At 43.9% G+C, this 17,500-nt stretch overlaps 1 protein-coding gene across 1 annotated transcript in view; it reads right to left on the bottom strand.

Annotated features, from left to right (window-relative positions):
• scpep1 (serine carboxypeptidase 1) overlaps nt 1-17,500 on the bottom strand; it is a 49,802-nt gene that overhangs the window by 4,485 nt on the left and 27,817 nt on the right. Inside the window, exons 10-11 of the mRNA XM_086055727.1 lie at nt 11,984-12,097; nt 9,020-9,157 (exon numbers count right to left, since the gene is read on the bottom strand). Coding sequence (XP_085911853.1) covers nt 9,020-9,157; nt 11,984-12,097 — 252 coding nt within the window. The remainder of the gene's footprint in view (nt 1-9,019; nt 9,158-11,983; nt 12,098-17,500) is intronic.

Below are 17,500 nucleotides of genomic sequence, written 5' to 3'. Positions count from 1 at the left end.
GGACAGAGAGCGTTACACTGTTTTTCACCATTTACGTTTTGCTTATTTTTGGGGGCATGGCTAAAACAGCGACCGATGACACACTTTGGCATACGACATAAGACGGCCGTCCACACTATACAGGAAATGAGCACCATGTGTTCTATTTGAACTGTATTTTTATGTCTTGCCAGCGGGCGGCTGTCTCACTTGAACCTGGAAATTGATTTTTTTGTCTGTGTGAAAACTTCTGTCCATTGATGGGCATGCTGCCACATCATGCAACGGCAATTCATATTTTGGATCATCGCAAAACCAGTGGTCGAGACTCGCCACTTGTCAATGAAATGTCATGTCAAAACCCCACATGATGCCAGTAAGCACTGACTCTGTAATGGAGTCTTGCACAGTTCAGTTGATCCGCCCCAATACAGTCCCACACCCCATGTTGCAATAGAAAAGCAAAAGAGGCAGTGTGGTGCGGTGCTGTGCAGTGTGATGTGGGGCTGGAATCCATAATGTAAAGTCTGTATCCCGCTGAAGGGTGAATGTTTGCAAGTGATCGGGAAGGTAGCAAATGTTGCGTTCTCGTCAGGGTTCATCAAAGCTCGCAAACATTCCCCCAAATATTCTGCAGATGTTCGCCAACAGAGTCAATGTTTTTCTTGTTGCAAGGAAATTTTGAACACAAAGTTAACGTAAAGTCACCACTCCTTAGCTGGCCAGTGAACAGACTATGAATCTACCAGGGACACTAAACCATCTTACAGACTCTTGACTCAAGACTCCCAGAGGTGGTGCACACAAATTGGGGTCTTTTGTCAGAGCAGGGTTCGATCTCTTTGGATCTGAGGAATCGACTCACTGTCCCCTTTCGTTTTCCCTGAGGGAGACCACCAGGTCTCTAATTTGGTTGATGCTTCAGGGCCTTGTTCATGACGTGATGTTTGTTAGTGGGCCCGTTCTGGTCAGCCTGGACATTGTTCCCCATTCTTCAGCGAACCATGGTGTCTCCCCGACAGGAATGTTCTGTTGTCCCAATACAGCATTCGGGTTTGGCATCCCAGTCCTAGAGCCTGAACATATGTGCTTGGCCTCTGCAAGGCCCAGACCACTGATAAGCTTCTGTACAGAACCTGTTGGCCAGACCATTCTGAATGCCAGAGTGTCGTCCACTTGGCCACAGTAGGCTAACAAATAGATGTTATTTGGGGAGTAACGAAGTATCAATACTTTGTTACTGTACTTGAGTAGTTTATTCCTGTATTTTGCTGTAATCTATGGAGCATTTTTTTAGAATACTTTTATCTATTACATTCTAACACCAGTATCTGTACGTTTTACTCGATACATTTTCAAAACAGGTTTGTTACTTTTGTTTTACATAATGCATGAGGATGAAAAAATTATTCACACCAATGTTTGTGGCTCCGCCAATCATGCATTGTGTCCTGTGGAAATCTAAAATCCATGAGCTTGCTGCCTACAAGAATTACCCGTCCAATCTGAGAAAGCATACCGAGGTAAAGCTAAATGATTACTCTTTCGTCAGCTTGGCCATGGTTAATGACATCAGTTGAACATAAAATGCTGTATTAGCATGCTAGACCATTTGGTCACGCCCGGTCCAGGGAGCGCTTCCATTGGTCAGCCCTACGGGTTGCTGATTGGCTCGCTGGTTTCCCCTCCAGCAGTTTCGGTGCTGCTACATGCGTGTGCACTTGTCCCACGTATAGGCCAGCTGTCCTATACTGCATTCACACCAAATCCACTGAGGGCGTTTCTGGTGGCGCGATTCAATTCAAGTCAATATAGTTAGCGCGGACGGTCGCGGTTGCATGCGGGGCAGCGCAGATGATGCGTTTGGAGCGGTGGGACGCGGAGCGAAGCACCGAAAATCCGTCCAATTGTCGCGGCTAAAACAAATGAACGTTTACCCCTTTTGTCCTCGCGGCAGACAATCAGCATCAGGGAGTACCGGTACTATGTCACGCACAGCGTCCCGTACACTTGGCGGGTCTTGTGTGGAGAGCGCAAAATGAAGGAAAACATTAGTGTTGTGGTTTGTGGACATCCCAAGTTATATGATACGACCAGCGACCAGTAACGGGACAAGAAAAAAAGAGACAAGACTCCGAGAACCGTGAGTGAGGAGCTTGTTATACCTGGTATGTTTTTACTTTCTTTTTTCTTTTTCTTTTTTTTACAGCTGTTGAAATTTACCAAGATGACACTATTTGTTTGAATTAGCTTTAGCACAGCTAAGGCTACGTACTCCTCCAGCAGAAGACAGTCAAGCGACATGCTGGTGTCACTCGGCAGTGCGCTGGCTCTGACGCTGCTCGCGCTACTTGTCGTACTAGTAGAAGTCGCACTGTATCTCCTGTTGAAAAATCTCCTGCGCAGTTGGGTAACTAGTCGCACGTTTGAAATATTCGGAGGCAATTTTTGTGGTTTGCCCACTTCGCTGAGTAGGTTGAGATGAACTTTGGCCACCTCGCGACCACGTCACATGTTTGAGGGACGATTAGTGGAACGGACTAAATTCCACCTCCGCCCTGCTTAGTCTGTCCCTTTTTAAAAATTTGTCATCCCCCGTCCTTCATCCCCAAAATGGGTGTCCGTCCAGGACGGAGGGATGGACCAGCTCTGTGAACTACTACAACAACAAAGATCTGTTCACTGCACTCTTCAATCAACAACAAGAAAATGTTAAAGGTTTTGTTAAAATGATACTGGACTCAAATAATACACGACTTGATAATTCAACAAAGGAACTATAAGAAGCAAAAGTCAAACAAAACACTGCAAAAAATATTTAAACAGAAATCTATAAGCTACGATAATATAAGACAGTCGACTCATACTAACGCACAAAATGCATCTAGAAGGCCAGTCAAAGAGGAACAACGTAGATAGGTGGAATGCAGGAAACACCGGTTCAAACATGGACAGACACTGAAGAAAAGGTGTTGAAAATTTTGCATGAGAAGATCGAGGTGGAGTGAGCTAATCACACAGGAAAACCTGAACCTGGGAGGGCCAGACCCAGGTCGATTGTTGTCATGCCATGTCATGTTCCAAACCGCTTGTACTGTACAACAGGGTCGAGGGGAGGTGCTGGAGCCTATCCCAGCTGACAATGGGCGAAAGGCAAACTACACCCCGAACTAGTCGCTAGCCAGTTGCAGGGCACACACACAGACACCGTCACTGAGCGGGAGCCGATCCCACGCTGTCTGCACACAACTCAGGCATGTGTACCACTACACTATCAGTGACTTCGATTGTTGTTAATCTTGAGAAATATAAAGATATAACAAGAGTTTTACAGAAAGCAAAGTACCTCAAGGGATCAAACAGATCAATAATTTCACAACAGCCATTCCATCAAAAAGAAAGAGTTGATTCCAAAATTAAAAGCAGCACGTGACAGAGGAGAGATTGCAATATAATAAACTTATAACTCACCCCGGTAAAGCACACCAAAACAACAGCAACCTGTCTAGTAACAACGAGCAGCAAGTTGAAAGATTGGTTAAACACTATACCTGAACAATGAAACTAGCAAATACCAAATTAATTAATTAATTAATTAAAAGATGGCAAACCTGCATAATGAAGAAATCCACTTCAAAACATTGAAATATGCTGAATACAAAACATTCAATGTTGAAAATATCCTTATTCAGACAACCACTTCTATAGAAATAACCACAATTCTGGTGATCAATTTAATGAATGAATGCTAGAACATTCTGTCACTCAGAATCCTCATGTTCCCATGAAATGATTCTGTAGGAAACAATCCTCTGGTGACATAGGAAATTATACCCGTCCCAGATCATCCAGGGGTCACAGGTGACATTTTTTGGTACGTATACTTGAACTGCACATGCGCAAAGACAACATTCATTGCTCTCAGCACCACCTGTGGCAGTCATTCGAGAGTTATAGAACCGTAGTTAAATTCACATTTCTTTTAACTTAAAAACGTGGGAGGCACATATACAAACTGTTGTAGTTAATACACATTTAGCCTGAATGTGATGTAAAAATACCCTTGGACTCTTTCACTATTTTAAAAAACATATTGTGTAGCATCATATTAAACTAAATGTTGCCCAGTTGGCATCCTGGAAGGAGTTTCCCCCCCATCTGCAGCCCCTTCTCAAGATTTCTAATTTTCCACAGATGGCTTTTTTATTTTTTAAATTATTTTTAATAATTTGTTTAATAATTTGTTTAATTACCCCCGTGAGCCGTCACCTTATCGTGGTGGAGGGGTTTGCGCGCCCCAATGATCCTAGGAGCTACGTTGTCTGGGGCTTTATGCCCCTGGTAGGGTCACCCATGGCAAACAGGTCCTAGGTGAGGGACCAGACTAAGCACGGCTCAAAATGACCCTTTATGATGAGTAAAATTAATGGACCACGTTTTCCCTCGCCCGGACGCGGGTCACCGGGGCCCCCATCTGGAGCCAGGCCTGGAGGTGGGGCTCGATGGCGAGCGCCTGGTGGCCGGGCCTGCACCCATGGGGCCCGGCCGGGCTCAGCCCGAAAAGGATACGTGGGTCCCCCTTCCCATGGGCTCACCACTGGTGGGAGGGGCCAAAGGGGTCGGGTGCCGTGTGAGCTGGGCGGCGGCGGAAGACGGGGACCTTGGCGGTCCGATCCCCGGCAGCAAAAAATAGCTCTTGGGACATGGAATGTCACCTCTCTGGCAGGGAAGGAGCCTGAGCTGGTGTGTGAGGCTGAGAGGTTCCGATTAGATATAGTCGGGCTCACCTCCACGCACAGCTTGGGTTCTGGTCCCAGTCCTCTCGAGAGGGGTTGGACACTCTTCCACTCTGGAGTTGCCCAGGGTGAGAGGCGCCGAGCAGGTGTGGGCATACTTATTGCCCCCTGGCTTGGCGCCTGTACATTGGGGTTTACCCCGGTGGACGAGAGGGTAGCCTCCCTCCGCCTGAGGGTGGGGGGACGGGTCCTGACTGTTGTTTGTGCTTATGCACCAAACGGCAGCGCAGAGTACCCACCCTTTTTGGAGTCCTTGGAGGGTGTGCTGGAGGGCGCTCCACCTGGGGACTCCATCGTTCTGCTGGGGGACTTCAATGCTCACGTGGGCAATGACAGTGAGACCTGGAGAGGTGTGATTGGGAGGAACGGCCCCCCCGATCTAAACCCGAGCGGTGTTCGGTTACTGGACTTCTGTGCTCATCACGGATTGTCCATAACGAACACCATGTTCAAGCATAAGGGTGTCCATATGTGCACTTGGCACCAGGATACCCTAGGCCGCAGTTCGATGATCGACTTTGTAGTCGTATCATCGGACTTGCGGCCGCATGTTTTGGACACTCGGGTGAAGAGAGGGGCGGAGCTGTCAACTGATCACCATCTGGTGGTGAGTTGGCTCCGATGGTGGGGGAAGATGCCGGCCCGACCTGGCAGACCCAAACGTATTGTGAGGGTTTGCTGGGAACGTCTGGCAGAATCCCCTGTCAGAAGGAGTTTCAACTCCCACCTCCGGCAGAACTTTTCCCACGTCCCGGGGGAGGCGGGGGACATCGAGTCCGAGTGGACCATGTTTCGTGCCTCCATTGTTGAGGCGGCCGATCGGAGCTGTGGCCGCAAGGTGGTCGGTGCCTGTCGTGGCGGCAATCCCCGAACCCGCTGGTGGACACCAGCGGTAAGGGATGCTGTCCAGCTGAAGAAGGAGTCCTATCGGGCCTTTTTGGCCTGCGGGACCCCGGAGGTAGCTGACAGGTACCGGCTGGCCAAGCGGAATGCAGCCCTGGCGGTTGCTGAGGCAAAAACCCGGGTGTGGGAGGAGTTCGGGGAGGCCATGGAAAATGACTTCCGGACGGCTTCGAGGAAATTCTGGTCCACCATCCGGCGTCTCAGGAGGGGGAAGCAGTGCACCATTAACACTGTTTATAGTGGAGATGGGGTGCTGCTGACCTCAACTCGGGACGTTGTGGATCGGTGGGGAGAGTACTTCGAAGACCTCCTCAATTCCACCGACACGCCTTCCGCTGAGGAAGCAGAGCCTGGAGACTCTGAGGTGGGCTCTCCTATCTCTGGGGTTGAAGTCACCGAGGTAGTCAAAAAGCTCCTCGGTGGCAAAGCCCCGGGGGTGGATGAGATCCGCCCGGAGTTCATAAAGGCTCTGGATGTTGAGGGGCTGTCATGGTTGACACGTCTCTTCAGCATCGCGTGGACATCGGGGACAGTGCCTCTGGATTGGCAGACCGGGGTGGTGGTCCCCCTTTTTAAGAAGGGGGACCGGAGGGTGTGCTCCAATTACAGAGGGATCACACTCCTCAGCCTCCCCGGCAAGGTCTATTCAGGGGTGCTGGAGAGGAGGGTCCGTCGGAAGGTCGAATCCCGGATTCAGGAGGAGCAATGTGGTTTTCGTCCTGGCCGTGGAACAGTGGACCAGCTCTACACCCTCGGCAGGGTCCTCGAGGGTGCATGGGAGTTTGCCCAACCGGTCTACATGTGTTTTGTGGACTTGGAGAAGGCGTTCGACCGTGTCCCTCGGGGAGTTCTGTGGGGGGTGCTTCGGGAGTACGGGGTACCAAGCCCCCTGATAAGGGCTGTCCGGTCCCTGTACCACCAATGCCAGAGTTTGGTCCGAATTGCCGGCAGTAAGTCGGATTCGTTTCCTGTGGGGGTTGGACTCCGCCAAGGCTGCCCTTTGTCACCGATTCTGTTCATAACCTTTATGGACAGAATTTCTAGGCGCAGCCGAGGTGTCGAGGGGGTCCGGTTTGGTGGCCTCAGTATTGCATCTCTGCTTTTTGCAGATGATGTGGTACTGTTGGCTTCTTCAAGCCGCGATCTCCAACTCTCGCTGGAGCGGTTCGCAGCCGAGTGTGAAACGGTCGGAATGAAGATCAGCACCTCCAAATCTGAGACCATGGTCCTCAGTCGGAAAAGGGTGGCGTGCCCTCTCCGGGTCGGGGATGAGATTCTGCCCCAAGTGGAGGAGTTCAAGTATCTTGGGGTCTTGTTCACGAGTGAGGGTAAGATGGAACGGGAGATCGACAGGCGGATCGGTGCAGCGTCTGCTGTGATGCGGACCCTGTATCGGTCTGTCGTGGTGAAGAAGGAGCTTAGCCGAAAGGCGAAGCTCTCAATTTACCGGTCGATCTACGTTCCTACTCTCACCTATGGTCATGAGCTGTGGGTCATGACCGAAAGAACAAGATCTCGGATACAAGCGGCCGAAATGGGTTTCCTTCGCAGGGTGTCCGGGCTCTCCCTTAGAGATAGGGTGAGAAGTTCGGCCATCTGGGAGGGACTCAGAGTCGAGCCGCTGCTCCTCCGCATCGAGAGGAGCCAGTTGAGGTGGCTCGGGCATCTGATTAGGATGCCTCCTGGACGCCTCCCTGGTGAGGTGTTCCGGGCATGTCCCACCGGCAGGAGACCCCGAGGACGACCCAGAACACGCTGGAGAGACTATGTCTCCCGGCTTGCCTGGGAACGCCTTGGGATCCTTCCGGAAGAGCTGGAGGATGTTGCTGGGGAGAGGGAAGTCTGGGCTTCCCTGCTGAAGCTGTTGCCTCCGCGACCCGACTTCGGATAAGCGGGAGTTAATGGATGGATGGATGAATTTGTTTAATTATATCTGCTGCCATGACTGTGACTTTAGGTCGTCTGTAAAATTGTGACATTCAGGTCAATTCTTAAAAAGCATTCATATAAATCTTTTAAATATACATATACTTAGATAAATTGCATGTTAATGGGCATCTGTCAGACATGTATGCCTTTAGTTCCTGATTGTAAAACGTCACAAGAGGACAGCAGATATGTCACAAGTACCAATACCTTGAAATAAGGACGGGTATCATCCTGATACCGATACCTGATATTGGTACTCTCCCATTCCTACTTCTGATTAGTGGAATATGAAGTTGAACCTTAAAGTCTCAGTTCACATTATACTCCAAGGCTACAAGATATACTGTAGACAAAAAGTAGGGGTGTAACGGTACGCTAAATCACATTTCGGTTCGGTTCGGTTTTTTGGAAAATTCGGTTTGGTATATTTTCAGTACAAAAAAAAAACAGATTTTTTTTTAAAAATATGTTCATTTATATTCATATTCATAAGATGACAAGTAAATGGTCCATTTTTTAGAAAAAATAAATAAAAGCGAAACATTCGGGTGATATTCTAAGAAATTACACCAGGATCAAAAATACACTAACAATAAAGATCTCTTAATTTAGTAAATTATTAAAAAACTGAAATCTTTAAACACTCAGCAGCAAAAGCCCATGACACATCTAAGTATGCAATCTAATCTAAATTAAAGCCAAGTTGTCATTACAGTACATATACACTTTTTGTGATAAAAAAACCCCACATACAATTACAATTATTGTTAACTATATTAAAACTCTTTTTATAATGAAAAAAAATTAAAAAGTCTTTATGGAATTGTATACACTTTTTAGGCATTGGAATCTTTGAATGTTCAACAGCATATTGTAACAAATTGGGTTATCTGTGTTGTGGTCGGATTCGTGTGTTCTTGAGTTGTGATGTTTCCGAGGTTCATGAATGCATCCTACAGCAAGCGAGTGGAGCAGCGGAGAAAGAAGAGCGCAAGCAGTTGTACTTGGATTAATAAAAACGTGATAATTAAACTACGTCTGATGGCAACAATATGATAAATCTCGCTATTTAAGTTTGACGTTTTTTCTCCCTCGTTTGATAAACATTCACAGTCGGATAATGCCGTGCATGTTAGTCGTGCTAGACGCAACATAGCCGCCCATCTCATGTAGCAATGTCGGCACACAACTTTCGGTTTTATTCACGCACCTTTGCCCATCGGCGATTGGGAACAGGAAAGCCAAAATGTTCCCAAACAGGAGACCGCAGTGTACGCGGGTCCTTCGAGCTTTGGCTCTGGCGTCCGTGCGTAACCTCGCTCTAACAAGTGGACCGAATCCAACATGCCATACCGAAACGTATTAATAAACCCGACACCCCTACAAAAATGCTACTTGGTAATATACGTTACCTAGAGTGTCCACTATAAGGTCTAACTGTCCATTGTAAACAGTGACGTTAATTCCAGCAGCCAGCAGCTGGTCGACTATGTTCACCACAGGTCTCATAAAGTCCCCAGCCATGTTGCTGAATACCTCCTCTGCCTGGCCTGAAAAACCAAAACAAAAAAAAACAAAAATCAGAAAAATTAGAGGTGGTGGGGGGGGGGGGGGGGGGTTGGCAGTGGAGAACATAATTTTAAAAAATTGTATAGTAACATTCTCTGGTTTTATCCTTTCCAGATACTTATGTCAACTTTGATGTCTCTACTGTCAACCAACGTTCAAGTGGCTCCACATTATGTTTGTCGATTGAATCATGTTGAAATTTCACGCCTGCGATGTTGTCTTCCAGAATTATGCGAACAGCGGGAGTCGCCATTCTAATGTTTGTCCGAAAGTTCTGACTTCATGTACCTCATGTATTAATGAGCAAATATGACGTCAGCAAGACGTCATTCGATACACTTCCCAACTCTTGACCCATTTGGGGCCAAAACTTCTATATGCTGTAAACCAACATTTTGTCGCTGTCCTGTGAAAAACACTTCTCTCCAATTTTGGAAACTTTTTTAATTTTCACTTAAATGTCATGTCTTTAATGTGGAAACATGATTCATGTAAAAATAAGAAAATGGAGAAAAAAAATGGAGATAAGTGTTTTTCACATGACAGCGACGATTTGTACATTTACCAGATTGCATTTGTGTCTGTCAAAACAACAAACGCACCACCAGAAAAACTCAGAACAACATGAATATTTTCTTTGAATTTTTAATTTAATGTTCCATTCCATTCCATTATCGATACTGCTTATCCTCACAAGGGTCGCGGAGCCTATCCCAGCTGTCTTCGGGCAGTAGGCGGGGGACACCCTGAATTGGTCGCCAGCCAATCGCAGGGCACACAGAGACAAACATCCGCACTCACAATCACACCGAGGGGCAATTTAGAGAGTCCAATCAACTTACCATGCATGTTTTTGGAATGTGGGAGGAAACCGGAGAACCCAGAGAAAACCCACGCAGGCACGGGGAGAACATGCAAACTCCACACAGGGAGGCCGGAGCCGGGATCGAACCCAAGACCTCTGAACTGTGAGGCGGACGTGCTAACCAGTCGACCACCGTGCCACCCTTTAATTTAATTTATTCCTTTGAATTGCTTTAAGTGAAAAAACAAAGGACAACTTATTTTTCATTATTCCAGTTTCGTGAGGATAAACGGTTTGGATAATGGATGGATGGATGATTTAGTCACGTTTGGCACTTAATTGCTAATTATGTAGTAATAGTTTTCGGAATGACACATTACAAAAGCCCTTGTTTCCGTATCTGCTCTCAAACTTAGTCCTCTCTATAACAACGCCTTTAAAACATTTCGTCATGCGACCCATGGCCTCGTTGCCGATTTTTCTTGGTCATTTACCGTCCCACTGGCCCTTACTCTGGCTTTTTAGATGAATTTTCTCAACTCGTGGCTGACTTGGTGACTCACACAGATAATATACTAATTATGGGTGACTTTAATATTCATATGCATTTCCCGTCTGAACTACTTACCATAGCATTTCAGACAATAATTGATGATTTTGGTTTCACGCAGATAATAGACAAAGTGACGCATGAAAATGGTAATACCTTAGATTTACTAATCTGGGGTTTAGCAACCTTAAACCTAACCTTATACTACTGCTATGCCTGATCAATACTTTATAAAATTTTAAGTTTTGGCACATTACCATCATCCTGACCACAATCAAAGCTATAGCAGCTCCAATATTAGTTCTTTAACCACGACTGCGCTCTCTGAGCTACTGCTCTGGCAACTACTTCCTTTCCTACTTATATTGGTTTGATTGATAATCCCCTTGACTATGTAGCACCATTAAGACTTAATACGTTCCGAGCCTTTCAGTCATTCAAAAATGGCACTAACAATAACAGAATAGCACACAGTAATTTTTGTAATAAATGTAAGATATGCATAATTGTCCATGCAGAACCCTAATAATAGAACTGTAACAGTCAAGGAAACAATACAATGTGAAGAAAACAATGAATAGTACGACTTTCCCTGAGAGATTGAACTGTATATTTGTGCAAATTGTGCAGGGTTGGTATTAAAGCAATGTGGCACCTACCTGCCAGGATCTGTACGTGTGTATACTGTGAAATTATCCAACATAACATTTTATTGATCTGTTTCAAGTCTCTAAACCCATCAACGTGTCAGTCGGTGGGAATACGGTATGAAACCAGTTAAAGAGGGAGTCAACCCCCCAAAATTATTTACATGAATATACTCTATGCCCACTAGTCTAAACACGGCATTCTGACAATGACATTCATACTGCGTTTGTGGAATATGAGTTAAGCAGTAAAATCCACCTGTTTTTGTACATCTCGGGGGGCAGCCATTTTGCCACTTGCTGTCGATTGAAAATGACATCACAGTTGCTCCGCTTGGCTGATACAATACAATACAATGCAATACAATAGAATTTTATTTATATAGCGCAGAACAATCATGGCTCAACTTCAAAGAACAGGTGAGCCGTGATTGGTTGTTACCTCAGCCCAAGATGCCAAATACAGTATCATGCCATAGTTTGGGCACTCATGTTCAATAGAGGGCTCTTCTTCCTTTACATTTGTAGGTTTATACTTTGACGTTTTTTGCCTTTATAAGAAAAGACAAATAATGTATATCTGGCCTGGGGCTTGGTTAGTGTATCTTTGTCCCTTGGATAATCTCACACAATGACAGTGACATTCCCCTAACCCCCAAAATTTTAACCAATGCACATGCACCCGCTAACACGCTCTTCCATTCTTACATGTTTCTCATGTATATTTGGCATTAATCATAAATTGTCAGACTAACGGTTTTCTATAGATATAAATAGATATAAATGTGAATGTATGAATACATACCTCCCCAGGTGACATTCTCAGGGATAATGTGCAGTTTCTTTCTAACATCTCCATTCATCAGCTCATTTAGTGATTGGCTCTGGAGTGGATGAATGTGCCTTGCAGCCTGCATTTCTGAAACATAAATAAATAAATAAATGCATGTATGCTGCCATTAAGGCCAATTACTTTCATGTTAACCTGGTAATATACAGTGTGTGAACACCAGTGTTGGGGGTAACGCGTTACAAAAGTAACGCAGTACAGTAATATATTACATTTAGGCAGTTACGACGTAATGTAACTTGTTACTCCGATTTCTTTTGTAATATTATTACAGTTACTGAGTCAGGTAACGCGTTACAAATTTCGGGACTATAATACATATGTTGACATCTGCATTTTACATTTTACACGCAGGTCTGTTTTTAACATCATTAGGTCATAAGCTATTACTTCCACCAACACTTAAATAAAAAGTTCCCGTCTTACTTGGAGCTTCACGTGATAACATGAGTGCGCGAGTCAATTCTCTGACATGCAATTCAATTGTCTTTATACCATTGACAATTCCCAAGAGGGCTGACAAGTTATTGTTTGTGACAATAATCACTGTCACGGTTTCATAAAAGAAAATGCAAATCATAGACACAAAATACAAGCAAGAACAAACCTAAGTAAAACGAAGCGAATAAACTGCAAACAAATAAGTCACTGTGCTTTTTAGATATGATTTAATGAACTTAGTGCCATCAATTGCCATATGTAAAACGTAGTGATTCTCATTGTTTTAAAGCACTTTGAGTTGCATTTTTATGTATGAAAAGTGCTATATAAATAAAATGTGATTGATTGATTGATTGATTGATTGATTGATTGGCTGTTCACAATCAAAATGCAAATCATCTGCCGGTGACAAATGACGTCACGCTACGGCACCATCAATCGGACAAACTACAATAGACGTCATTATTAGAGTCTGATGCGCTTGTTTCTTATTTACCTTTTTCTTTTTTCAAATCACCGAAAAGAAAATTAGAACTAACTGAACTTTCAATTATTATAAATAGAAAAAATAATAATGAAAAAGGAAAAAAAAATTATTAAAAAATTGTATTTAAAAATTTATTCAGGTCAGTTTTGACTTCAATACATATTTTTCCTTTTATTACACATGCCCTGTCTGTGTGTTTCTATCTATCTATCTCTATCTATCTATCAATCTATCAATCTATCTGTCGTGTTAGACCAATTATCGATTATATGTTATGCATCACTATTACTTGTGTGTAAATGGCAAATGGACTATCACTTGTATAGCGCTTTTCTACCTTTGGTACTCAAAGCGCTTCACACTGAACCTCATCTACCTCCTGATGACGCAGCATCGGGAGCAACTGGGGGTTCAGTATCTTGCTCAAGGATACTTTAACATGGTCACAGTGGCCGGGGATTGACCCACAACCTGCCGGTTGGGAAAGGACCACTCTACCACTCAGCCATGCCGCCCCCAGTGTGTAAATTAATTTGAGAATAATGATAATTTCATTTGTGGTTTACAGCTTGTGATTAGTTATTTACTGGACAGAATATCAGTTCTAATATTTATATTCAAAAAATAAATCTTATTGATACAAATATTGATCAAAGGTACTGATGTCCTACCACACCATAGAGTCGAAACGTTTAATATTATAGACCACACTATATAGTTAAATATGCTCATAAGTTAACTTTACCAGCTAGAGTATGGCAGCAAATTTTGCATTACCCTTTTAAGGTCTTGAAATCATTATTAAATAAATTAATCCCCGATTTTTTAAAAAGTAACTTAAAAGTAACTTAAACTCGAGTAACGCATTACTCTACAAATAGAGTAATACTGTAAAGAAACATATTACTTTCACATTCAAGTAACTAGTAATATGTAATATATTACATTTTGGAAGTAACTTGCCCAACACTGGTGAACACATAATTATTGTTGATAAATTTGTACGGCAGATGGTGTTTTTTTCTCCACAAATTAATCTTTAAACAAAAAAAAAAAAGTTGAAACAGGAAAACAAATCTAGGTGCTAAACAAACTTAGGCCGAGATTGTCCAACAGAAGCAGCAGCAAATGTCAAGACCACTGCAGAAATAAATAAAATGGGTAGCACGCAGTCGACCGCAGAGAGGTCTGTAACGACCGCAGTGGGGCCTGCAAACACCCTCAAACACAGAGGTGGATGACAACACGCAGAAGAGGAAAGCATGAATAGGCCCTGAAAGTGAATATCACTTTAGGCAGGGGAGGAGCTACAGTGTGAACATAGGTAGCCAAGGCCACCCCTTTTCACTCTGTGGCCAACCCCCAGACTACCCCCTTAAGGGAAAATGTTGACAGCTGTGATTTTTTCTGCCATTTTCACATGGACGCTGTATTCTTAGACCCCTTGGTACAATTTTTTTTTTTTTTTTACATTAACCCATTAAGGACGGGAGCGCATAACCGCGTTTCTACCACTAAGGCCGGGAGTGCTGTTGCGTGTTTCTCCCTTAAAAGCCGGGAGAGTGTATACGTCATTTTCTTTTTTTTTAACCAAATTCTCATTCTCTTAGCCGATAAAACGCGTCAGAATATACATGCGACGGTGTCGTGAGTTTTTGGAGGATATCCGTGATTTCTTCGAGGAGTAACGGAGGCACAGTCGATCGCGGAGCTCTGATAGAAGTGACGGCAGTTATATAGACGACACGCTCGCAGATTTTAAAGCCATGAAACCATCCAAACGTGATGTATGGTTAAAATATATGTTCGTAGACAATGATGATTTCAACATCTTTGTAATGCAGCATTGTAATTATCACTCCGATTTTTTAAAATTAAAAATTGTGCTAAAGATGAATAAACCCGGACCTGTGTGAAAGCCACATGTCTAAGATCTGAAATTCTTTTGGAATTATGTTTCTATCTGCTACAGGGGCTGAGATAGGAATTATTTTGTAGGTGGGCGAAAATGTCAGGTTTTCAAGAGTGACTCGAAAGACGACCGGAGGTTTTAGAGAGGTGTCTCATGAGGGGCTTCAATCACATTTCAATCAATCAATCACATTTTATTTATATAGCACTTTTCATACGTAAAAATGCAACTCAAAGTGCTGTAAAACATTAAAAGCAAAACATTTAAAAAATATATATAATAAAAAATAAATAGATAATTAGAAAAAGAGAGAGAAAAAAAATCCGTTCATGCCCTCCCTCCCAACAAACCCAAGACAGATATCCATTTGTACATCAGCAATCATTCACACACACACACACAAAGTGCACAACCTGATAAAATGTGTTAAAAAGACATGACAAGGCACAGAGAAACCATTTGTGGAAAGGGTACCCAAGGGGAGCTCTCGTCGCCGAGGGGAATGACAGCCCACGGCCACAGGGGCGCCACCACCATAGAGGCCCGGATTAGACAGGCGGACCCCACACAAAATGTAGAGGCCGCCGGCCACCCAGACCCAAGGAGTCCCTGCCATGACAGCCCCCGCGGGAAGGGCAACCATCCCTCCCTCAAAGCGGAGGCGCCCCCATGAGGAAACACTGGAGCTAAAAGCTGACAACGGCAGAGAGCAACAAAACTAAAAGACAGAACAGTAGTATAGTCTAAGAACTAAAATCAGTAAGATAAGATAAAAAATAATCTTCAATCAAAAGAAAAGATAAATTATTTAAAAGTTGTTGAAAGCCAAACTAAAAAGTCTTGAGCTTCCTCTTAAAAATATCAACAGCTTCAGGCTTTAATGGGTTAAATGCATATTTAAAGAATAAATGTTCAATTGATCTGAATGCAAACTCTAAAATAAGTAAAGTACATTTTATTCTTACAGTCAACGTCAATCAAAATGATTACTTTCACATCATAGCAAGCAAACTGGCTGAGAAGTCATGGTTTCAAAATGTATAGACATAGTGGGTACGGAAAGTAATCAGACCCCTTGAAATTTTTCACTTTCTGTGTCATTGTGGCCATTTGCCAAAATCTAAAAAGTTAATTTTATTTCTCATTAATGTACATGCAGCACCCCATGTTGACAGAAAAAAAACAGAAATGTTTGCAAATTTATGAAAAAAGAAAAACTGAAATATCATACGGTCATAAGTATTCAGACCCTGTGCTCAGTATTGAGTAGAAGCACCCTTTTGAGCTAGTACAGTCATGAGTCTTCTTGTGAATGATGCAACAAGTTTTTCACACCTGGGTTTGGCGATCCTCTTCCATTCTTCCTTGCAGATCCTCACCAATTCTGTCAGGTTGGATGGTGAACGTTGGTAGACAGCTATTTTCATGTCTCTCCAGAGATGATCAATTGGGTTTAGGTCAGGGCTCTGGCTGGGCTAATCAAGAACGGTCACAGAGTTGTGGTGAAGCCACTCCTTTGTTATTTTAACTGTGTGCTTTGAGTCATTGTCCTGTTGAAAGGTGAACCTTCGAGCCAGTCTGAGGTCCTGAGCACTCTGGAAGAGGTTTTCCTCCAGGATGTCTCTGTACTTGGCCGCATTCATCTTTCCTTCAAGTTCAACCAACCGTCCTGTCCCTGCAGGAGAAAAACACCCCCACAACATGATGTTGCCCACCACCGCGTTTCACTGTATTGGGCAGGTGATGAGCAGTGCCTGGTTTCTCCACACATACCGCTTAAGAATAACACCAAAAAGTTCAATCTTGGTCTCATTAGACCAGAGAATCTTATTTCTCATAGTCCGGGAGTCCTTTGTGTGTTTTTCGGCAAACTCTATGCGGACGAGGCTTAATGGGCCACTCTGCCATAAAGCCCCGACTGGTGGAGGGCTGCAGTGATAGTTGACTTTGTGGAACGTTCTCCCATCTCTGGAGCTCAGCCACAGTGATTTTTGGGTTATTATTTACCTCTTTTACCAAGGCTCTTCTCCCACGATTGCTCAGTTTGGCTGGACGGCCAGGTTGAGGAAGAGTTGTGGTCTTCCCAAACTTCTTCCATTTGAGGATTATGGAGGCCACTGTGCTCTTCGGAACCTTGAGTGCTGCAGAAATTCTTTTGTACATCCGTGCCCTGCCACAATTCTGTCTCTGATCTTCTTGGGCAGTTCCTTCGATCTCATGATTCTTATTTGCTCTGACATGCACTGTGAGCTGTAAGGTCTTATATAGACAGGTGTGTGCCTTTCCTAATCAAGTCCCATCAGTTTAATTAAACAGAGCTGGACTCCAGTAAAGAAGCAGAACCATCTCAAGGAAGATCAGAAGAGATGGACAGCATGTGAGTTTAATATGAAGGTTGCTGCAAAGGGTCTGAATACTTATGACAATATGATATTTCAGTTTTTCCTTTGTTTTTGCAAAAAAATTCTACATTTCGGTTTTTTTTTCTGTCAAGATGGGGTGCTGTGTGTACATTAATGAGACATAAAATGAACTTATTGATTTTGGCAAATGGCTGCAATGACACAGAAAGTGAACATTTTCAAGGGGTCTGAATACTTTCCGTACCCACTGTATACTAATCTTGCATATA

Source organism: Filicampus tigris, chromosome 16, assembly GCF_054856515.1.
Source record: "Filicampus tigris isolate MCC_2025a chromosome 16, RoL_Ftig_1.0, whole genome shotgun sequence".
Classification (NCBI taxonomy): domain Eukaryota; kingdom Metazoa; phylum Chordata; class Actinopteri; order Syngnathiformes; family Syngnathidae; genus Filicampus; species Filicampus tigris.
Note: the sequence above shows the minus strand (reverse complement) of the source record. Positions and strands in the feature narration are given on the sequence as shown.